Here is a 25,977-nt window from a genome sequence, read left to right as displayed (position 1 = left end):
GGGAGTCCATGCTCCTGTAGTTATGACCTTTTCATCTCACCATTTTCAGACTTGATGAACTGGGCTGTGATGTTTTGTAGGTAACCATACAGACACACACACACACACACACACACACACACACACACACACACACACACATATATATATATGTGTGTGTGTGTGTGTGTGTGTGTGTGTGTGTGTGTGTGTGTGTGTGTGTGTGTGTGTGTGTATGTGGGTTCCCTTCAGAAACCCAAAAGCTCAGTTACCCGACTTTCAAAAGACCAAGACGAAAAAATGAAACTCCAGAAGATCGAACGCTTGGAACACCAACATTTCACTACAGGTAAGTAACCGCTTGGCCAGCATATTGACCTTTGCCTCTTACTTTCACGGTAGTGCAATCTCAGAGTTGGTATATTTAGTTAGGGGGTGGGGTGGGTTTTCTTTGCTTTGGTTTTAGTTTGTTTGCCGGGTTGGCCAAATGGTTACTTTCCTGTAGTGAAATGTCAGAGTTCTGAGCAGTCAGTCTTCTGGTGTTTCATTTTTTTCATCTCATTCTTTTGAAAGTTGGGTAAGTAAGCTTTTGGGTTTCAGAAGTAGACCTATATATAAGTCCCCTTGTTAATTAAAATAAACCAACTCAGAGGCCGCACTACAGCTAGGAAATGGTAAATATACCATCCCGTGCTGCATGGTAATCTCCATTTAAACGGTTCAAAGTTTTAAAACTTCAATCTTATGGTCCCGACCATAAGAAATTTGATGTTTTGAAAGTTCAACATTTAGAAGTAGACCCATATTTATACATATATGGCTATACTTAAAATTATCTAAACACACTAATATCTAAACTCAGAATTAACTATACACAAAAATATGTGAACACAAAATGTTGACAAAGTTAAAGTTTTACGGAAGAAGGATTTATACCCTTTCCCCTCTATTGTGTGACCTCGAAGTTGGTATATATAATTAGCAGGGTGTGTGTGTGTGTGTGTGGGGGGGGGTGAAACATAAACTTTTGACAACTCTAACCACATTCAAACCACTGTTTTTGCAAGTGGGCAAGCCTGATGAGTTTAGATATTTTTGATTTTAACTATTTTTGAGTGTAGATATTCTTTGAAGATATTAAATGCATAGATTATTTTAAGTAAACCTATATATTTATAATCTATGGGATTAATGTCTTTAATAGAAAGTCCCAAATGCAGATTTTCAAAGCATGGAGCACCAGCATATTATTGTCATATGCTGAGGAACAACCTCAGCACATACAAAATTAAAAAAACCCTAAAACACACACACACACACACACACACACACACACATATATATATATATATATATATATATATATATATATATATATATATATATATATATATATATGAATATGGATCTAGGACTATTGAATGAAAGTTCAATATTCTGAATCCACAATCCGCTTTCGTTAAAGTGTGTTCGAAAAAACAAACAAAAAACAATAAATCTTCTTTTATACAGGGGGGCAAGCCCCCCCCTGCACCCCCTGTGTGGGGGGTTTTGTCCCCCACACCCCCTTACTTTTATATTCTTACTCCGAGGTCGCACTACAGTGGGGAAAAGGGAAATCTCCCTTAACCGCACAGTAGTGGACCGGCACACCAGCATACATAATCAAAAGTGCTGCTTCGGTGAACAGCACTTTCGGTTATGTATGTTCGGTGATTTCTGTTTCGGCAGAAAGTGCTGTCAGGGATCTGTACAGATCCCATAAATATATATAGAGTCTATATCACCATATCGAATGGTGATAATGCCGAACGCCGAAAATATCGAAAGTTCACGAGAACGAACTTGTGTTTTTGGGGTCGCGGTACAGTGAGGATTGGGATATTTGCCCTTTCCTCACTGTAGTGCGACCTCCGATTTGGAATATATATTTAGTGGTGGGGGTGGGGGGCACAGCCCCCCACAATAGCAAGTTAGTTCTCGTGAACTTTCGATATTTTCAACCATTCGATATGGTGATATAGACCCTATATATATATATATATATATATATATATATATATATATATATTTATCAATATCTGTTTATGTTGCTTTTGCATCAGAATTCTTCATCAACTTTTTAATGACTAATGTACATATGGACTTATTTTGATTTTTCACTGATGGCAAAGTGTTCTATCGGATCCCTGTTGAAATGCCGATTGATGATGTGCCAAAAAAAAAAAAAAAGAAAATGGAGGAAAATAGTGACTTTCAAACATCGATCTTCTCTGTTAAACTTCTTTTTTGCAGGGGGGCAAGCACCCCTGTGCATCAGGGAAATGGTCATTATGAACTAAGTACATGCAAATTCAGTTTTTTCGACCATTCATTTTCCATGTTTTAGAATTCACTCTAGTGGATCACAATATTTCAAATGTTTACCTTTTCTATTTTGTATGGATATCATCTGTATGTTTGCTTCATAGAACTTTGCATCACTTTATTCCTATCACAAATAGCTTGCAAGTATGAGCTCACGTATACATTTTCTTGTAACTGATATACTTCTTCGGCTCACGTTATGAGTAACTGTGACAAAACAATTCATAACAAAAGCAATTTTACAATTGAGCTAATTGTTCTGCCCTCCTCACGGGTTCCACGAGAAAGAATGATCACTGGCAGGTAACTTAATGCTTGACTTTCTTTTTCTGTGAGACACACTGACCTTGGACATCCAACTCTTCATTATGAGTAAACATATAAAAAAATTGCTCAGTACGTAAGTAAATGTGAGCACAAGACAACTGAAGCTGGTATATTGGTAGCTGTGATTTAGGCTCTAAGGCTCCAACAAGTATCCGGAAGCTATCTTGTACAAAGTAATGTATTTATTCTGTTACTATTTACTGTTTTTCGTATTCTCGTAAGCAGGAAGTAACGGAAAATGTCATTTAGGTCTGACTTAGCTGCACAATAAACTTAAAACAATATATATTTATTTGGACAGTTCCGTAATGGATATTGTGTACTGAATTTATAGGGTTCATTTGAGTTCCTGCACTCAAGCTCAGCTCCTAACCCATAAAGCTGCTGTAATAATTTAAAGTTTCTTGTTTGTTCTTCATTAACAGAGGTTCGATAATCTTCTATAGATGTCACACGTACATTTTAGCTCTACTACATGCTTGCTTAGTATGTTATGGTAGATCAAATGTTTTTTTATGCCTAATTTATTGAAGACAGACTCATTAAGAAATTTGTACAGTGGTAATATCTTTTTAATTAAACAATAGACTGATATAAATTTGCATGGAATGATGCCATTGTCTTCTGCCTTTATTTAAATGGCATTGGTGAGCTTCTGAGTTAGACTATAGTCTTACGGTCGGGTGAGAAAAGACGTATGATGAATAATGCAAAGGCATGTAAGTGATTTTGTTTATGCAGAGTTTCATCTAGTATTTTGTCCACCAACTATGCTTTCAGTGTAAATTACTAATGAAATAAACCTTCATTAAATTGTGGTTTGAACAAAGGCCGTACATCCATTATTTAGACTGAAGTACTCCATGTAGAGACTTTTAATACAAAAGTGCCTTTTCTAACTGACTTAATTTTTTTTTCTGTTTAGTCCCACAACAGAATTCTCCTATATCACATGGCTAGCTGGATCTGTTCCAAAGGATAAACCTCCTTGTGGATTTAACAATGAACTTTGTGTCTCTATAAGCAAAAGTAAGTATTATAAAGCCATACAATTACAGATCAGTGCATTTTCAGATTGGATTTCTGTTTAAGTAGATTATTTACTGCACTTCCAGGCTCTTTCAGTCATTTTAAAGTTAGAAGGTTTAGGTTTGCACTCAAGTGGCAGTGTAGCTTGGTCTTATTCTGTGCTGAACATCACAGAGGAAGCCTTAAAATGTGCTTACTCTGATTGGCTGGAGAGCTACGCTACTTTGCTTGTTTAGTGGTATCCCGAGCCTGTATAAAGGTGTTACATTTGAGTGATGTTTGTCATTGCGCAGCAGTGGTTAGCAGTGCTCTGTATTGATGCAGGCATTTAAAACTGAAATTTTCCATATAAAATTAACTCTGTAATTTGATCCAGGATGTTAATTTACCACATCATCACCTTACATTTTGAAGAGACTGGAATACTGAAACAAAAAACGCAAATTAAAGACACACTGACAACTGTTTTGTCAGTAATAGCAAAAGCAGACAACGGTGTGTACCGCCTTCTGGAGCACAACAGGGAGAAGTGCAGGAATTAAAAAAAAACATCCCTCTGGTAGCCTTTTCCCATCAGTCCGTGTACAGAGGTCAAAAATGGAATGAAACATAATGCACAGAGAAGAAAAAAATAAGGACTACAACTGTGCCAGGACAAGTCTGCCTTTGGATAAACTAAAACGATTTAACATGAGCAACAAAGGTATATGGTAGATGCATTACATGTAAGACATCAGTAACAGGTTAGAACTGTTTTGTACGGTCCTCTACTGTCTTCCATTTAGGAGAGAGTGGACAGCCAGTAGACATAGGTAGCCTAAACTCTTCCACCCTATTTTGTTTCCAGACAGTCATGGACATTGCAGACTGTAGGTCTGTAGTAGATAACACAGTCTCCCATGCCATGCTTCCACCAAATGCTGGATATGTGACAAGAAAAAAATGGTTTAAGGCTGAGATGTTCCAAAACTCAATAGGGAATAGGGGAGGAAATCCTACAACAGAGTACTAGGTATGTTAATTTTATCAAGTTTTACCTAGCACATAGAGGTCTTGAAAGTATTTCAACAAAGCTTGCCCCTTTGTAGGAAATCCTTCCCTTATGCTTAAAAACGCCTTGGTAACATCACACTTCTCCAGAAATGCTGGCTCCATATGTATCTTCACCTCCGCATAAAATTTGCTTGCTGTACCATAAAGTGGAAAAAGTCCTAAATGTTGCACTCTTCTCCATATGTTTAGCATGAAATGGAAGATACATCCCTTAGCTATGACGTCATTAATAGTGCAGTGTATACTTTTTACTGTTCCAAGTTCTAAGTCACAGAGTACATAACTCACACTTGCGGTAAGTAACAAATCTGTGACGAGAGCAAACATACCTTATTATAAAAAATTAAATATACTTTACTATAAATAATTGTGGGCTCTCATACACTTCCTGGGCATTAAACAATGAATCAGTATAACCGCAGTGTGTCATGACGCCATGTATACTATATAGTGGCCTACAGATTTGTTCTTTGGTAAGGAATGTTCTGTCCATCACTAGCACTGTAGTACTGGAAGTCTCTTCTCTGTATTTTTTTATCCATAATATACTGCACTTTGTAGGATAATCTTTTATGTCTATGCTGTTCAAACACATATCACTGGCGACACTAGTTATCAGGTGTTTTCTCTGCAGCCTATTCACCCTTTGTGAAATGGCTTTGTGAGATGTAAGGGACATTGTACTTTCTAGGGATGTAGATGTAATAATATCGTATGCAACAAGGTAGGGTGTATCCTTGGAAATTATTGCCCATGCCTGTAAACTACTATATGCTCTATCTATATTTATCTGTTGTATGCAGGTTGTTACTGTGATGCTGTACTACAGACTTACATAGTTGGTCTCTAGCCAGTGTTGACAGTACCACAGTTCGCCCTCTACATTTGTTCATTAGTTTCCTTCTGCATGCCTAGTACCTTTTCATCTTGGAAACTTTCTCGAGATCGTACACATAGCTATCTATGAAGAGGACGTTCTTTTCTCTCTGGGCTTTACTGGTGTGGTACATGCCCCCTATAATTCTGGATGTTACTGGTGTTGCTGGTACCACTGCTTCATTGTTTGCCATGCCAACATTATGGAAAATGAAGAGATGCTTATTGCTGGCACTTTACTACTATTTATAGCTGACAAAATGATTGTCGATATGTTGGTGATTTGCCCTTTTTTCTTTCGTAATTCTGATTGCAGAAAAATGCAAATCAGCATCAACAATGCGGTAAGTCGATTTAATGTCACGAATCTATGAATATCTTCAGTACTGAGTTGTATGAAGAGAAATAGTTTGAAAACTGAGGAACACACAGCCATGGGTTCAGTCTTAGATAGTGTTGATTGTAGTCTATAGTCTTACAGCGCCCAAGCTAGCCAGCTGTAAATCTGTTTTGCACATTCCCCATGTAGGTCATGTAATAAGGATCTGTAACCATGGATATGCACTTTCCTACTATCTCTGCAGCCAGTTTGATGGATATGGTCATCCTGAAGCAAGATTGCAGCTGTCTCATTTTACTGACAACCATCTAATTCTTAAGTAAACTGATATGGTATGTGAGAGATCATGTAGTTACACAATGTCACAGGAGATGAGACTCTCAGATACACGCACTTATAATACAATACAGGTTTTCAGAAACACACACACACACACACACACACACACACACACACACACACACACACACACACTCTACACCCACCACATGTAGCATGGTCCAGACACATAGACCCACATATGCTGAGGCTTTTAAATATAATCTTCCTAAACCCCAAAGGTTTCCAAGATATTATACTTGCACTAAGGCTCTTACTGCTTACCTTGCTCTCCTTCTAACACTCACATCACTTCACAGAACTTACTTACCTCCCAAACCCACATCTACTACAGCCACCTACTATGCCACCCCCTCCAGCTACTCTGCAATCTGCTCTACTCTGTATGCCACAGATTTAATTTTATAGAAAAAACGAATTATTCTGTCTCCTCAACACACTCTTCCATATAATCACAACCACAACTACTTTAGAAAAATGAAATACCACTCTTACGCTACTCACACTCATCCTAGCCTAGTCCTATGTGGTGATATACACCTCAACCCTGGCCCCCTCCTTCCTCTCAGAATGCCGCGAACACCTCTAAATCCCTAAACTTCACCACTATCAACATACAAAGCATAAAAGATAAAATTCCCTTTCTACAAGCCTGGCTAACACAACATAAACTTGACTTTACAGCCATAACCGAAACCTGGCTAAAACCATATATAAAAAACTCAGCATTTCTTCCCCCTAACTACACTTGCCCTAGAACAGATAGTCTCCACAAAAGAGGTGGGGGCATCAACTTACTTTATCCTAGTGCCTTCACAGTAATCCCATACTCAAAGTCCATTCCCCCCTTTTTCCACTGCAGAGTTACTTATTACCTTTCTGAAGTTAAATGACACTAAAAATATTTGTATCATAGTCACATATATTCCCCCAGGCAATAATGTTCCCATTCTTGAAGACATTTTTGCATTGACTACTGACAACATAAAAAAATGAAACAATCATCCTAGACGATGTTAATATTAATTGGTTAGACTTCTCCACGAGCAAGTCTTCCTCTAATTTTAACCTTTATGCCTACACTCAACTAATCTCAGACATTACTAGACCTGATAAACAGAACATCAAAGGCTCTATCCTGGACTAGGCCATGGTTTCTGACCCTAGCTAGTTTGCCACCTCTGGTATACTTATAATACGCAAACTGTATAATATGCATACCTTCCTCTTTACCAGATATACACCAATATAGACATAGTCAAGATTTATCCCATTTTTGTCTGAATACCTTTAATGACATCTTACATAATACTAACTGGAACCCATTAAAAGTGCTCCCACTCATCAGAGCCATGGATTTCTTCAATTCCACTTTTCTCAGTGTTCTAAATAGGCCTGCCCCTCTCCGCCTAAAAAGAGTCAAGGCTAAACATGCTATATGCCTTACTAAGTCCACAGTAGAAATCATGTCTTCCATGGACAAAGCCTGGAATGTCTAGTTAAAAAACAAAACCCCTTCCAATCTCCAAAAATACAAACAACTTTTCAACCAAGACAAATGATCAGTACTTAAAAATAAAAAAGAATACTTCCATACCCTCCAAAACCAACATATACATAACCAATCAACTGCCTACTACATCCAGGAACTAACCACAATCCTTGCCCTAACCCTGACAATACTCCCACTGAATTAGCCTCACACTTCAACTCTTATTTCATAGACACCATTGCTAAACTTACTACCACTTTCCCACACATCACCACAGATCCATTCAACCCTACACTCACACAAACTCCATCTAACACAATACCCTCTTTCACACTCTGCCCCATACCTACCTCTACTATTCTAAAGCTTCTTCAGGAGCTCAAATCATGCACCAATGCTCCAGATAACCTACCCGCAGAATACTTACAACTATCAGCCTCCTCCATAGCGTACCCCATCAGCATTATTATCAATAGGTCCATTCAGGAATCAGTCATTCCAGACATCTGGAAAAAGGCTTATGTTCTCCCATTACATAAAGACCACAATGCTTACATCTTAAACTTCCGACCTATCTCCATTCTTTTCCCCATATCTAAAATACTAGAAAAGTGCATTCACATTCAGCTCCTCAACCATCTAACTAAACATCATCTCCTTTCCTCCACTCAACATGGCTTTAAGCCAGGACACAACACCTATACTGCTCTCATTTTTTTCCTAGACACAGGAAACAGAGCTTGGGATGAAGGATCCATAGTCTCTGCACTGTTTCTTGATCTATCAAAAGCATTCTATACAATCTCCCACACCCTCCTACTTAATAAACTCTCCAACCTTGGCATCTCTCCTCCCACCCTTCAATGGTTCCAATAATAGGCAACAATCATGTATCTGGCAGCACTCCTTCTCCTCCTTTATCAGTACCAATACTGGAGTACCCCAAGGTTCAGTACTGGGTCCCCTTCTTTTCAGTATAGTCATTAATGACGTCCACATTTCTCTCACCCACAGTACCGTCATCCAATACACAGAATAATCTGCTCCTCTAAATCTGCCTCTGTACTATAATAACTTACCCAAAAAGCATTGACCACAACTGAATCCTGGATGTCACAAAACCATCTCACACTTAATCCCAATAAAACTAAACTGCCAATATTTGCCCCCCAAAAATCCAGCCAAATCGACAAGTCTGAACTCTTTAATCAGTCACAAAACAGTACTATTATAGATGTCGTCCCTAGTACCAAATTACTCTGCGTCATCATTGATGATAACTTAACCATTGACCTGTTATTCTAAAAGTGTATTAGTTCTGGTTTAAGCACTTGGGCTTCAGGCCAGTTATTTTACATTAAGAAGGTTCGTGGTCTGCACTCTTGTGGGAGGAGAGGCTGGACTATGCCCTTCTGAGCTGGGAATTTCTGGTTAAAGGTTTATAATGCCTGCATATTTCAACTGTAACTTACTGAAATTGGGACACCTTGTTTGCTGTAGCATAGACTAGATCCAGGCCTGCTGCATCTAGCTCTGTTTGTATGCTTGTTGTTTGTTTGCTTGTTATTTCCCTAAAATGCTAATACCACCTAAAACGCGGCTTTTCAGCACTTCTGTGGATCCCTAGTGATATCTGCATTGCTTACTGTACTCATTTCCTTGTTTCACTTAAAAGAAAGTTACTGTTTGTCATTTTTGCATTTAAGTTACCTGTAACACATTGCATTTAAATTACCTGGCACTTGCTCACTAAAGGCACTTGTTCACTAAAGCAATTATATAAGTCAGCACTAAAAAATTAAAAGCACTACACTCTCACAAAGTCCTCTTGAGTACCTTGTTCCCCATTGGCCCTTTTTTTTCAATTATAAAGGAATTCCCAGTACTATTCTAGCATGTCCAAAGGTCAGTTGCCAATCTTCTCTCCGGTCCAGCTGGTGAATCTGGGAATCTTGAGGCAATGTTACAACTGCCTCATGTACACAGACAACCCTCTCCTCCTCCCAACAAATTCCAACACATATGAGAGACGCATCCATATAGCCAAACTGGAGGCTAAGCTCTCTCAACTCAGTACTGGCGTAACCAGTCAGGAGGAGAAGGAAACCACACTCAGTACAATTTCAGTATCACATAGACCTACCACGACAGCAAACCAAACACATAAACACACAAAAACATACTCGGAGGCTCTAAATAAAAACCTGCCTAAGCAGCAGAGACCTCCAAAGCAGACACCCAAGCAACCGCTACCCCAAAACAAAACACGAGCAACACATAGCTCACAAAGCCAGTGTGCCGAATAGTCACAGCCCTTAAGGTTAAACAACACATCTGATACACTTGTAATAGGTGACTCTATCGTCAGGCGCACTGACGTCCCGCTCACCAGGCTGAACAAGGAGAAGGTCACGGTGAGCTGCCAGTCGGGCGCTAGGATCCGCCACATAACACAAGCACTCAGGTCACTCTAAGGCAAGTACAAATATGACTCAGTCATTGTCCTTGCTGGTGTGAATGACCTGAGACGTACCTCCCTGGACTACATGAAAAGAGACATAGAGGAGCTCTCTGAGCATGTGGCCCAGGCCGGTATGACCCTGACCTTGAGTAGCATCTTACCCTCACCAAGAATGATGCCACAATATGAAGACAAGATGATCAATTTCAACATTTGGCTTAAGTATTGGTGTCATTCAAAGGGGATCCAATGCCTGTCAGCCTGGGATGACATGCACGACAAGCCACGATGCTTCGCTAGGGACGGCTTGCACCTGTCACCCCTGGGCTTTCGGATATTGGCAAAGGCTCTTGCTACCCCCATAGTGCCTTTTTTAGGCAAGGCTCAAAAGACAAACCCACCTCCATAGGTATCACAAGGGATAAGAAACTAAGAGTAAAGCTACTCAACGCCAGAAGTCTAAACCTCAAGATGCATGCACTCGAAACTCTCCTTAGCATGGAGAACATCGATATCTGTGCAGTAGCAGAAACCTGGTTCAAGGCTCCCGAGAGCACCCCAGCACTACCAGGTTATACCTCATACCATGCTTTTCGGCCCCAAAACTTGGACCGACCCACAAAAGGAGGGTGAGTATCAATATTCGCCAAAGATACCCACACCTCCAGGTTGGTGGCACAGCACGAAGCATCAGAGACTATTCATGTGCAACTAACAGTGGGTAAAACTGCCTTCCAGTTTATAGCCTGCTACAGACCACCCTCCCTAACCCAGGAACCCCACTCAGCCTTCCTGAGAACACTGGAAAATATGAAGGTCTCTCCAAACACCATTATATTGGGCGACTTCAACTACCCAAACATAGACTGGGAGCATTACTCTAGCTCCAACACCCTAGCCCAAAGGTTCCTAGAATTTATAAACTCAAATGCTATGGAACAACTTGTTACCAGTCCCACAAGAGGGGAAAACATACTGGACCTGATCATCACCAACATGGGGACTCTATGCTCCAGACCAGAAGTGTATCCCTCACTGGTAAGATCAGACCATAAACTAATCTCACTGGATATTCACATCCCGACACCACCCCTTGCCCAAAAAACCACAGTGAAAAACTTCTCTAAAGCAAATTTCACACTCCTCAAACCCGAGGTGGAATCCTTCAAAGCCCCCGGGCCTGTGGAAAATATGGCCCAGACCGCAGAATCCTTTATAAATGCATTCTATGAACACCTTCAGGAATGCATGGATCATGCGATCCCAAATAAAACCAAGACCCAATCCTCCAAAGGCAGACGCCCTGTCTGGTGGACCCCAGCCATAAACAAACTATACAATAGAAGGAGGAAGCTACTAAATGATAGAGCAAAATTCCAAAAAGGGAAGGCATCTCTGATCAGTATTAGCAAAAAACTACGGGCACTCATAAAATCGTCTAAGGCCAGCTTCGAGAGAAAAATTGCACAGGACACTAAGGATAATCACAAGGCTTTCTTTAGTTATGTTAGGAACCTGGGTGGTAATTCCCAGATATGCTCAGAATTAGTCCAAAATGACAAAAAATACACCGAACCCACAGACATTGCGAACATCCTAGCTGACAGGTTCAGCGCAAACTTCTCCCCCCCCACCCCACCAACAGGGCAAATATCTATCCCAGCAGAGTGCTGCCCCCCTGACATCTCAGATGCTCAGGTAAGAGCCGCCCTCTCCAAAGCAAAAAACACAGCATTAATGGGACCAGACGGTGTCCCGGGCTGTGTCCTACATGAACTCCAAGAAGAGCTAAACCCAAACATAAAACTACTGTTCAATCTCAGCCTTACTACAGGATATGTACCCAAAGAGTGATGTACAGCAACTGTGGTCCCTCTCCACAAAGGTGGTGCCTCAACGGATCCTGGAAACTATCGCCCCATAAGCCTGACTAGCTTGGTCTGCAAAGCTATGGAAAGCATCATCATGGACCTCATAAATAAAGATATTGGGGACCTACAGACACTGGATCCTACCCAGTTCGGCTTTGTTAAGGGCAGATCCTGCCTCTTAAACCTTTTTGATTTCTTTGAAACAGTCACCAAGGCCATTGACGAGGGGAAGGTGGTCCAAACAGCCTACCTGGACCTCGCAAAAGCCTTCGATACAATACCCCACTTGGGCATTATAGATAAGTTCACCAGCTTAAATATAAACCCCTATGTCACTGGATGGGTTGCAAACTGGCTCAAGGACAGAACCCACATAGTTGGAATTGCTGGAGCCATGTTAGACTCCAAACCAGTTACAAGTGGCGTCCCACAAGGCTCAGTCCTGGGACCTCTCTTGTTCGGTATATATTTCTCGGAGGTACAGGCCAACATGGAAGGACTGTGGCTGACCAAGTTCGCAGATGACTGCAAACTGGGTGCCATAATAGACTCTCCAGCCGACACAAGCATCCTCCAAAAGGGCCTCATAGAAACAGACAACTGGTGCCAGAGCCATGGCCTCAAGCTAAATGCCAAAAAGTGTATAGTCATCCCCTTTTGCAAAAACAAAGTGCTCACAAATTACCACATAGGTGGTAATCCATTAAGTACAGAAGAAGTAATTAGGGACCTGGGGACCCAAGTTGATAGCAATCTCTCATTTGACAACCACGTGGCCAAAGTGGTTAGAAAAACATTTTATATAGCCCACCTAATCATGAAGGGATTCACATCTAGATCAGGGGAGGTCATCGTGCCTCTTTACTCATCCCTCATCAGGCCCATAATTGAGTACAATACCCCTTTTGGGATGTACCTTACCAGACACCTGCAGCAACTGGAAAGACTCCAAAAGCACCTCACCAAGAGGATCAAAGGGCTCAAACAGATGCCGTATGCTGCCCGGTTAAAGAAACTCCAGCTCTACTCAGTGGCATACCGCCTGTTCAGAGGCGATCTGTGCCTGACGTATAAAGCCATGTCCAACCCGGAATTAATGGACATGCTGCACCTCAGAAAATCCAAATCCCATCGAGCTACACGCTCAAGAAACTTGAGCCTCAGCACTGAAATAAATAGGACATGCTGGAGGGACCGATTCATAACCCAGAGGCTCCCTTCACTCTGGAATAAAATCCCAGTCCAGGTTAGGCAAAGTCCCTCATTGACTCTCTTCAAGAGGAATCTTGATGAGTGGATGGGAGATCATAGGTTTACCCCGGGTATCACTTCTGTGTCACTGTTAGACAGAGGCACAGTATACTAACCTCAAAAAAGGGCATAGCAAAATTAATTAAAAATGGGTGGCGAAAGCCAAACACATTCTGGCTAGGCTTATAAATGCCCTAGGGCAGATAGCCTAGTATGAACCTATGAACCTATATGCACAGTAACATAAAAAAAAATATCAAAAACTGGAAGCCCTTTACAGGCACAACTACTTCCTTTGCAGCTCAGCAAACAAGTTGCTTGCCGTATCTTTCTTACTTCCAACTCTTTTATATGGAGCCTCCATCCTCACCAACATCCAGTCCTCAATAAAACTAAAACTCAACTCATGCTATAACCAGCTGGCTCACAGATAGGACCCAAGAAGTTAGAATAGCAGAGTCTATCTCAACAAAGAGGCCAGTCACTGGTGAGGTCCTTCAAAGCTTGGTACTGGGGCCACTTCTTTTTGGCATCTACATCTCTCTGAAGTGAAGGCCAGTGTCAAGGGCCTTTGGCTGACCACATTTGCAGATGAGTGCACACTAGGCATAGCCATAGAATCCCTCAGTGCACAAATGCCCTCTAGAAATGCTGGACACACACTAATAACTGATGCCAGGGCCATGATCTACAAGTCAGTGCCAAGAAATGCATAATAGTATATATTGGGAAGATAGCTATCCCTGAAAACTATGGCATTGATAACACATCTCTGAGAGTAGACCCAGTGCTCAGCAATTTGGGGATGCATGTAGACAGTAACCTGGCCTTTGGGCATCATGTGTTTCTGGTAGTAAGGAAATCAGTCTATGTTCCACAACCTATAAGCAAGGATACATCATCTAGGCTTACAGATGTCAGTGTTCCACTGTACTTGTCCCTCCAGTCATTGAGTACAATGCCCCCTTTGGCATGTACCTGACCAGGCATATGCAGCATCTGGAGAGTCTGCAGAGACTCCTCACAAACAGAACACAGGGCATAAACAACATTTCTTACACAGACCACCTCAAAGCCCTATCCCTGTACTCAGTCTCATACAGAGTGCTGAGAAGAGATCTATGCCTGGCCTACAAAGCATCCTCAGATCCCACTCTGATGGTCCTGTCACATATGCACACAATAAATAACATCAGAATTACCTGATAGAGGAACCTAAACCTCATCTGCAATGCAAACAGGACATGTTGGAGGGACCCCTTCTCTGGAACAGGTTTTCAATCAATGTAAAGCAGAGTTCTTCCCTAACCCAATTCAGGTGTAATTTGGACGAGTGGATGGGGAACTGGAAATTTACTCCTGGTCTGGCACCTATGTCTCTAGTAGACAGAGACAGCATGTAAACACTAGACCTCCCATGCTTAAATCTACATATACCACTTAAAATAACTTTAGGGTATCAAAACTTGTCAGAAACATTTGTGAAACATTACCGGGCATAAAAAGCCCCCTGGGGTCATTAGCATAGTAATCATCTAAGAGCTTATGAATCTATGAATCAGATTACTGTGTGGGTCTGCTATTGTGATAGAATTTGTCTCTCTTAAACTATGAAGTAAACAAAAGAGTATGCATTTACTCTTGTTTGAGTTTACTACTAACTAATGTTCTGTACTCATTGGAATAGCTTCACAAAACTATTTTTAGTTTAAAATATGCCCTGGTAATTTAAGGAGGATTTGACTGTATGTGTAAATTGTGATAGTTAACTCAGGGTGCTCTTCAGGCAGATTGTTAACAAAGAATGATAATTAGAAAAGACATCCAAGAATCTGAATAAAAGATAACCTAAAGAGTCAATGGTATAGAGTTAAAGAGCACAATTAGATCACACAGTGTCTTCCTGTAGGTAGACTGCTAAGATATAGTATTACTAACTCTTCTTTATATTTTAAATTTTTTCATACTGTCTGTTCTTTTAGTAAACCTATATTGTATGTTTAAATTTCTTAATCTGGTTTTGCCAAAACATAGTGACCAAAAAAATTGCATTGTATGCTAAACTGCTTGTTTAATATGCACATACATGAGTGCTCGCATAATGCATTAGGAAGAAATTGAATGCTTGTATTTAATACATTAGTGCCAATCCTGCAAGCATTCTATGAACCATGCAGTGTCCAGAGTTTGTATGCCACATTATAGAAGTGCTATGGTAAGGACTTAATGGCTGACTGGGCCAACTTTCTTTAGAAAGATCACAGAACACAGCGCAGACAACTTGCTTAATATTAACTTAACTGTGTAGACATTCTAAAATGGCAAATAAGCTATATTATTTCCACAGGTTGTTAGAACAGGCACTATCAATCAGTAACTCCTTGTACCTGCTGAAGCTTACCAGCTATTAACTTGTTATATTTTCCATAATTTTAGCAAAAGGTCTAGACACCTGGTCTTCATTTGCTGATGGCTATGGACCTACTCGCTTTATCAGGGGTTATTACTATTTTTCTGTCCATAAGTCTGGACACTTACCTTCAAGTAATGACATAGTTAATGAGTGCTGTGGCTGGCATAACCAGGATGTTAGCAGACAAGTATTCATGTCTTTGTGGGATCCTGTTTGTTTATGCTGCCCTCAGGGTCTGATGTTAACAAGAGTTTCTCTATATACTGCATGCTGTGTGGTTGCAGTGTAAAGGTAGTAAAAAGGCTTTGATTTGTCAGGAGATTACTGTCTTTGGAACCAAGTAACAGGGGTGCTTTATGGTGTGATTTAAATTTTTTATGCACTTTCTGGTCTTGGGTTAGATAACAGAAAAATAAATTGCTTCTGGATGTAAATTGTTTTTGCATGTTATAAGAGTTTTCTGAAACATTTCAGAAGACAATGGTAAATAAAGACACATCACCAGTTAAATAACTGTTTCTCTGCCCACAGTCTGTATTTTGCAGAATTTCTAACTTCTCTGTAGCTTTCAGAAATCCATGACAATTGCATTTTTCAGCAATCACTATTGTACATTCCACAGTAGTACCAAACTATGAGATCTATGCATGCATCACATCAGTCTGTATTTGCCTACTGTTTGAATAAAAGCAGAATGCTTAAGATTCATATGTTTTCAATTTTTTTACTTTGTTAAAAAATAAACCTATACATATTTCAGAACTTATCATGTGTCTCATTTCTAGGTCTGAGCTATGTTGAATTAATTCTGATTGTATATATATATATATATATATATATATATATATATATATATATATATATATATATATATATATATATATTCCAAATTCTTTTCTTGCACTTCTTTTAGTTTATTTTTTATTGTGACACTAGAATAAAGATAACGTTTGACTTATGTTATTCTTTTAATCAGCCCATTTTTGTTGCTTTTCCTTTTCAGACATACATATTATTATTCTGATTATTGCTGTTGTGGTCTTGGTGTTTGCCGCAGCTGGATTTGTAACTTGCATATCTGCTCAGAAACTCAGATTGCAAAAACAAGCCGAGGATACCTGGTGGAGAATAAACTATGCAGATATCATAATTATTCAAGAGAATAAGGTAAATTGTGCTGCTGTTTCTATTATAGCTAAATAATTACATTGCATTCATTTTTTTTTTATTTTACATTTACCGGGATAGACCGACTGGGCTAAATGCCCATTTTTAGCAGAGGCCCAGTGAGAAAAGCTCCACAGACAAAAACAGCATAGTACAATACAATACAACACAGCATAGTACATTAAAAATACAAAAATAGAATAAGACAAAAAAAATAACTTTTATTCGTCAATCAGTAGTGCACAGGTGCCAGAGGAAAATGCAACTTAAGTCCACAATATACACTAGATAGTGCTACAGGTTATTCCAATACATATAAATGAATAAGTTTGGAATACAGTGAGTTATACAGAAAATAATTTTTAGTATTATGCAGAAATGGATAATATCAGTATTTCCATAGTAAGTGAACATTTGCAGGTCTAACTTACAGTATGTGATGGGTGAGCTGTGAAAAGAAGTGGCAGATGTAGGTTACACTAGTGGAAGAGGGTAAATGATAGTAGAGAGACTGAATAAAAAAGTGCAAATAAATATAATGGGTAAGTGGGATTGTGAAGGAGGCACAGAAAGAAAGGTGAGTAGTGGAAGTATTTGCTTAAGTTTAGCCAGAGGAGGTACAAGAGCATTGTCAGTTGTTGGTTAGGTGGGTTCTGAGAAGTGTTTTGAACATGGTTGAATTGGTGGCATTAAGGATATACTGGGGGATGGAGTTGCAGGCTTTGGAGATTTGAAAGGAATATAAGTAGTGTCTGTAGCTATTATTAGATTTAATGACCTTTAATAGGGATTTGTCTGTGGATCTTAGGGTTCTGTGGTTAGAGTATGGTTGAACAAGGTTATGGAGTGCTGGACAGTTTTCAGGTTTGGTAATGATGGTATGTTTAATGGTTATTTGGTAGAGAGAGAGAGAGAGAGAGAGAGAGAGGAGGTTGGGCAGTTCTAGCCAGTTTAGTTGATAGAGTGCTGTACAGTGGTGTGATCTATATGAAAAATTTGTGGTGAATTTGGCTATTTTATTATAGCATGCTTCCAATCTGGCTAGGTCTTGTTTTTTGAGGTTTGTGAAGATTGGTGAGGTATATAGCAAGGTGGAGAGAAGATGGGTCCTGGCAATGGATGCCTGGTGGAGTTGGTTAGGAATTGCTTGGTCCTGTAGAGTGTGCCAAGTTTGATGTGGGTCTTTTTAATAACTGTTGACATTTGTTTGTCAAATCTAAGGTTACTGTCGATTGTTACCCCTAGTAGTTTAGTTTGAGGAATGGGTTCTATTTTGGTGTTATTGGCTGAGAAGATTGTAAAAGGTGTTGTTGGGTTGATGGGCTTTTTGTTGGTGAAGAGAATTATGTTGATTTTGTTGGGGTTTAGAATTAGTTGTTTGGAGAGGGAAGATTCTGTCAGTGAAGGATTTTTGTAGTAATTCTTGTAATTGTGATAGGGAAGGTGCAGCACATGTTAGGGTTGAATCATCTGCATATTGAATTGTGGTTGGCAGGTTGGTTGCCGTATGTAGCTTGTTGGTGAAAATTGTAGAGAAGTGGACCTAAGATTGAATTTTGTGGGACCCCTACTGTAACGGACAAGTGGATGGATAGGTCATTTTGCCATTTCACAGCTTGTTGTTGGTCTGTGATATAGTTTTGAAAGCAAGAGAGAGCAGAATGGGATAGATTTAATAATGCTAGCTCATTTAGGAGCTTTTGATTTACATATCTAAGAAGATGGATGCAACTTATTGCCAATCATTTTTAGGTGGTTAATAGTGGTAGTGAAGCTTAGTAGGGCAGTAGTTGTACTATACTTTGGCCTGAAGCTGTGCTGGGAGTTTGTTAGTAGATTATTGCAGGTAAGGTAATTTATAAGCTAAATGTGCATGCATTTTTCAAGGATTTTAGATAACAGTGAGAGGATAGATATTGGTCTGTAGTTTGAAAATTCTTTTGAGGCACCACCTTTGTGTAGAGGAATGATGTATGAAGTTTTCCAAAGTTTGGGAATATACTGTTCTCTGACTGATCTGTTGATCAAAAGAGAGATAGGATAGGCGATGGCATCAGCTGCTAACTTGAGGTACATGCTGGGTAATTGATTGATTGTGAGGGTTGTGGGTTTTAGTTTGTGTAATAGTTTTCTTATAGTAGAAGTTTGGGTGAGCTTAAGGGAGAAGGCAGTTGAAGTTGTTGAGAATGATGTTGGAATGGATGGTGGGGTGTTGTCTGTATTATTTAACATAAATAGGATGCAGCTTGTAAAAAAAAGAGTTGTGTTGAGTGGCTAGGCTATCTTTGTTGTTGGAGGTGGTGGGAGATGAAGTTGTAAATTGTCCAGGTTGAAAAAGTTTTTTTATACTACTCCAGAATTTTTGGGGGTTATTGTGGTGGGATTGTTAAATATGAGTGTAGTAGGTTCTTTTATCATACCTGATTTGGGATTTAGATTTGTTTCTTAATTGACGGTAAGTTTAGAAAGAGCTTTGTTTTTTGTTGGTGTGGTAGTAAGTCCATGCCTTGTCTCTGTCCTTAAGTAGTTGTTTTTTTTTTCTTTAGTCAACCATGGGGTGTAGTTGGATTTCACATGAACTTTTCTAATAGGAGCTAAAGTATTTAGAATCTCGAGTAATTTCTTATTGAAATATTCAAGAGCAGAGTCTAAGTGTCTAGGTAGAGTTGTGATAATGGGGACCAGTCAAAGTGTTGAAGCAGAGGTTTAAAGGTGGTTGCTGAAAGATTTTTATTGCGTTTAATTTATATAGTTGATTTGGGAAGATTTGTTCTGTGTCTAAGTAGAAAATGGGTAAGTGATCACTCAGGCTGTCTGGGAGAGAGCCTGAGCGAGCAAGTGATCACTCAGGTTTTCTGGGAGACAGCCTGAGCGAGCAAGTGATCACTCAGGTTGTCTGAGAGACAGCCTGAGCGAGCAAGTGATCACTCAGGTTGTCTGGGAGACAGCCTGAGCGATAGAAAACAGAAAGTTTATTGGTTAGGTACTGACTGTCTGCCCTTGTGTTTATCCATCCTACTAGGTGAGTTGATAATTTGGGTATATCCATAGAGATTAATGGGATGAGAGGGGCTGTCTGAGGAGCAGGTGTACCAATCAACACTAAAGTCTCCCGTAGTTATGGTTTCCTAGTTGAATGAATAGGATGGCCAGGAGAATATGTCTTCAGTTGTTGAAAGGTTGTTACTAGGAGGGATGTAAACTGAGATTATGATTATATGTTTGTTTGGATTGACTTCTAGTTGCCAGATTAGTATTTCACTGTCATGTAGGTCAGGTGGGTCTGGTTGGAATCTTTGGAGTTTCAGGGAGTCTTTATATAGAATTGCTACACCTCCACCACATTTCTTAGTTCTATCCAGCTTATCAGGATAGGTAATGAAGCCACTGTTATTAATTTGCAGACAGTATAGATGCACTACCAATAAACACTTAAAAATGTCTATTATGAATGCTAAATTTACAGGATTTATTTGTAGCATTGTAGCTGTTGTCCTTTTTTTTCTATATAAGTGTTATTAAAAGTGACAGCAAACATTGTCATACACTTGTAAGTAATATTACTATAATGCTTTAGGAGTCATGGATATTTGTTTTGCCTCTTAAGATGCAACTTTCAGAATTTTCTGGTTTGTTTTCAGATGTATTATTCTTCCTACCTAGTTTTAATAATTTAATATTTTTCTGGAAATTCAGTAACTATTAATAAGAAAAAATAAATCACCACTTAAGTATGAGATAATGATTACCATCCATTCCAGACACAAGTTGTTGAGAGTAGTTTCATTATTTTATATCCTTTCATAGGTTCATAGGTTAGTACTAGGCTAACTGCCTTTGTGAGCCATTTTAAGCCTAGCCCAATTATCCCCTGTGAGATTCAAACCTTGTATCTTATGTTTGTAAGGCAAACATCTTAACCATTAGGGCACCCTCCCACAATATTACTTTGCAAGTAATATTGTCCAAATTCATTATTTAGAAACCTGTTCTGTGGAACTAGGAAAGACTTTTTAAACTTAGAGCATGAAATAATATATGGAAGTTTTACACCCAGTGTATCAAAGCTATCATAAATGTGTTAGCTTTATAAAAAGCTAATAGTATGTTAAGCTGATTCCAGGCACAGTTAGTTGAAGACTCAAAACTAGGAAGTTTGAGGCTTTGCCCATACACAGCAATCAATTGTTTTTGCAAAAATGCTGCAGTTAATAATATTTGCTTTTGCGTTTCACTCTGAGGAGCACAGGTGTATGAAAAAGAACAAAAAATAAAAAAAGAGTGGAAAGATTTATGCTTCCTTCCAAACTATCCATAGGCTGATAGGGTCCCTGCACATGTTGCCATCCTGATAGGCTGATAGGGTCCCTGCTCATGTTGTGCAGAGATCCATTGCCTTGAAAGATGACTTCCAGGTACCACTTTGTCTAACTCCAGAAGTAGGATTTTGTCAACCCTCCCCCCCCAGGTAATGCGAGCAGACCCTCTGCCACTCAGTTCTCTCCAACTTAGTTGCTCCTCTGCCAAAACAAATGCTAACTTTTCCTGGGTCACTGCTAATGCAGACAGGCATCCTATGTTTATGCTAGCAATACAGACAGGCACCATGCATCTGAACCATTTGGCTAAAATGGAAAAATCCTGACATGAAGTAAACTGTTGTTTTGATATTATGAGGTGGTTTAGTATGAATGATAAAGAATTTTGATACACTGTTTTACCCACTTTTCAGCAGACCATCTGCATTGGCATTAGCAGTGCCACTCTTATACTGGATAGCCATGTTATGGGACAAAAAGATTGAAACCCATCTAAGAGGCTTATCATTCTACCCACTTTAAGTATTAATGGTCTGTAACCACTGTAAATGTTCCACCATACAGATAAGGTTGTGGCCTGAGCAGAGCCCAGACTACACCCAGACTCTATTTCCATATGGCTGCATAGGATTCGTCTCTGGACTGATGTCTACAGATCAATTACATAAATGGGTGCGCTTTTCCTACATAGAAAACATGGCTAAGTAGGTTCCCCAGTCCAGCACTGGAAGTGTTTATCTATACAATGAATTCTTGACTTTAGTCAGGACTGGTTAATATAGGGAGGGCTACTCAAAACCTCTTAAAGTGTTTGAAATGCACGCTCACACATGGGAGTCCATACAACCTTATCTTGCCTATTCTTTCTGGTAAGGTCTGTAAAGTTAGTGACTGTCTTATTATAGTGAATTAAACTTCCTGTAGTACCCCACTTTCCCTCAGAATACCCTTACCTGCCTCTTGGTAGCAGAAGAAGGACATGTTGAAATGGATTTGGCCTTGTCAAACTCTGGCCTAATCTTACTACCATCCCCTCTATGACTCAGATAAGATACCTTTGCCATGGACACCTGACGTTTGTCAGCTTTAATATTCAGCCCTGTCTTTTTCAGCCTGTCCAACACCTTCATGGACTTTGAAAATATTATGCCCATGACCAGTTGAAGGATGCAATATGTAAGGGACATAATCTCCCTTTCCTGCTCTGAAGTGATCTACCAATCTCTGGAAAGTTACTGCAGCATTCTTCATTCCAAAGGGTATTTAGTCAATTCATAAAATCTATTTAAAATATGTCCTACAGTTCCTCTCTTAGGGTTTTCTTAACTCTTTCAGACACACTGTAAGGGGGTTATATGATGGGCTGCTGAGGTCCTCTGTCCACATGACACTGAGTTCCTATTATATAATTGAAGACGCAATCCTTCAAATGCTTCTTGATCGAAAATGAAAGCACAAAACAGCAAAATAGCGAAATGGCATTTAAGCGATGTCTTTCCCCTGGGAAAGAAATCACTTGGCCGCCTCCATTACTTTGCCATTTTCCTCACTGTAGTGCAATATCGGAGTTGGTATATTTAAGTAGGTGAGGTGTGGGTGGAACACCATCCCACATCAGGAGGTGTGGGGCAAAGCCCCCCATTTTATGTAATATTTTGAAGTTTTTATTTATTTATTTATTTATTTATTTGTTTGTTTATTTTTTGTGGAACAGCATTTTTTTTTCCCTGGGAATAAAAATTGCTGTTCTGAGTGTTCGGGATTGTAAGCTTTCGCTTACATGACGTTGATAAATCAGCGTTTGCTTTTTTAAGCATTTGCTGATTTAGTATAGACCCATGGTACACCATCAGGTTGGTACAGTCTGGCTTACCAGTAAACACATCACCAAATTCCAGCAGGACTGTGCAGATGTCCTGAAGCTGGGCAGGAGACAGTTGCTTGGGCAAGGTTACCTCATACTGTGAGGTGTTAGACTGAACCTCATTGAGATCACCCTCTGATTCATCCTGCAACCCACTGCAGATACTGCATACCATGGCATCACACAAGGTCAGGAAGATACATTTTCATGAGAACACGATACTTAATTAAGATAACAGATAAAAAATATAAGAAATGGAAAAGAGGTTGAACTATAATTTGAAACCTGAAATAAACAAACTGGACAGACAAATTAAACACAGTGTGAGACAAGATCAAGAAAAAGTTCAAAAAAATACACACACACACACACACATATATATATATATATATATATATATATATATATATATATATATGAATAATATTTATATAAAGATATTGAGCAAAACAGGAAAACATTTTATAGATGCATAAGATGTGGTAGGAGTAAAGACATACAAATCAATAAACTGTGTATATATGCTAAAATTTATTTGCAGAGACAATAGATTGTAAATATGTTTACATAATCTTGCATAAAACAGTTTGTCTTCATAAAGGGGATGATAATTTGTCCTAGCAACATCCAGATAACTTAAAATACTGAAATTAAATTAGATTATATTGAAAAAGAGCTATGCATACTGAGCCCAAACAAAGCACATGGAGCAGATGGAATTAGTAATAACAACATGAGAACACTTCAGCATGAGCTTACATCACTGATATATCTGTTATTCACTATGTCATTTAACTACATGGAGATTCCTCATGATTGGAGACATACACTTTTTAAACCCATCGTTAATGGAAAGGGGGATAGGACAAAATCAGGGTCATATAGACCCATATGTTTACTCTTCTCATTGTGAAAATATAATGGAGAAGGGTATTTTGGATAAATTATTATCAGAACTGCTGAGGCCGAGACTTGAAACCATATATCACCAAGCATATGTTGAAAATAAATCTATAACCACCTGTAAGATAATATTTTACAATATAATAATAGCTATAAATAAAAAAATGTGCTGTGATGCAATTTATATAGACTTAACTTCAGCCTTTGATAGGATTATACACAAAACACAGATCATAAATTAGAATAAGTTGGTATTGATGAAATCTTGATAAGAGTCAAAGCTTACAAATAGGACAAGGTCACGTCAAATTCTACGTTGCAGTCAATGTGCCCCATGGAGCTCTGTCTGAGGGTCATGCTTGTTTAAGTTGCATCTTTCAAATCTACCTTTTTCATCTGAAGTGTTCTACAGTCTGTATGCAGTTGACTTAATACTTGTTAAACTGATTCTATATTCTTATCAACCAGTTGGTTAATGATATTTATAAAACTATAGGTTATATGAAAAGATTCATCATTATTTATAAGTTACTTTATACCCAAACTTGATTATGGAATAACAATATAAAAATATTATAAGAAAACAAGTATGAGTAAGTTGAAAAGAGTACTGTACAAATATACCAAGGGCATTCATGGATGTGAAAATTAAAGTTATTATGAAAGATTAAAATATGTGACCTTTATCTGAACTTTGTACAGTGTCTCATATAGATATTTAAGAGGAGACCTTATTCAGGTATATAGTACATTTAGAGCTAACTACCTCTGAGAATTTTTGGGGTTATCAAAAAGTAATACAAAATCATCAGACAAGCTATATAGAAAATTTCGCAACTGAGGAAGTGAGAAAATATAAAGAACAAAACCTAGAGATTATTGCAAGGTATAAAAAAGAAATATGAACATGGGAAAGAAATAGAGGTCTGATGTGGTACAATATTTATGCAAAGGAGAAAGCTAAATTAATCAACGCAAAAAAGGCAGCCCCAAAGATATTTGAAGAGAAATACAGGCAAAGGCATCCGGATATGGAACGTTTTGCAATAAAGAAAACAAGAACACAAAGAGGGAACACAGAACAGAAGATTAGTAAAGTAGAAGTTAAAAAAAATAGAAGTTAGAGTTATGGAATACTTGTGTATTGAAGGATTTAATGTAGAAAGTCTAACACAGGTTACATCACAGCATGATAGAACGAGTCCCCAAAGTAAGAAGATACAAGAGACTCAAGAGACATCTGAAGAAGAAATATGGAGATGGGAAAAAAAAAGAGATTTAATATGGTGTAATACTTATGCGAAGGAAAAAGCAAAACTAATCAATGCCAAAGGAGCAGCACCAAGGATATTTAAAGAGAAATACAAGCAAAAGCATCCGGATGTGGAAAATTTTATAATACAAAAAAATAAAACAAAGAGAGAAAGTAGAAAAAAAGATTAGTAATGGAGAGGTTAAAGAAATAGAAACTGAGGTTATGGATTATCTGCGAAGTGAAGGATTTAGTGCAGAAAATCTAACTCAGAAAAGTAACATCCCTGTTCATGTGCACCACACTGTGTAGAAAAACCTCTATCCTCAGAAGGTAATTTCCTAGGTAAAAGTCCTTGATGGTAGTGTGTGTGTGTGTGTGTGTGTGTGTGTGTGTGTGTGTGTGTGTGTGTGTGTGTGTGTGTGTGTGTGTGTGTCAATAACTGTTTTTACCTTGGTACTCTTTGTCAAGAAATGCGTCACTGTTAGTGTTGTTTATAATTGCCTTCTCTGTCATGCATTTCATAGCACCCTCTATCATGACACAGGGCTTATCTGTGCTCATGGAGGTCCACTGATTCATCTCATATATTCAGGAGCTGATATCTGTGCTGTGGTCCACTGATCGATGGTCAGCACTGGTCTACAGTGTGACTCGTGCTGTCAGAAGATGTC

The 25,977-nt window shown here is 38.9% G+C and overlaps 1 protein-coding gene across 1 annotated transcript in view; it reads left to right on the top strand.

Moving 5' to 3' along the window:
* LOC122788632 (guanylate cyclase 2G-like) overlaps positions 1-25,977 on the top strand; it is a 699,012-nt gene that overhangs the window by 277,715 nt on the left and 395,320 nt on the right. Inside the window, 3 exon segments of the mRNA XM_044055531.1 lie at positions 3,599-3,702; positions 16,802-16,965; positions 25,123-25,143. Coding sequence (XP_043911466.1) covers positions 3,599-3,702; positions 16,802-16,965; positions 25,123-25,143 — 289 coding nt within the window.

Source organism: Protopterus annectens, chromosome 14.part0 (assembly GCF_019279795.1).
Source record: "Protopterus annectens isolate FY-2018-M chromosome 14.part0, PAN1.0, whole genome shotgun sequence".
Taxonomy (NCBI): Eukaryota; Metazoa; Chordata; order Ceratodontiformes; family Protopteridae; genus Protopterus; species Protopterus annectens.
Note: the sequence above shows the minus strand (reverse complement) of the source record. Positions and strands in the feature narration are given on the sequence as shown.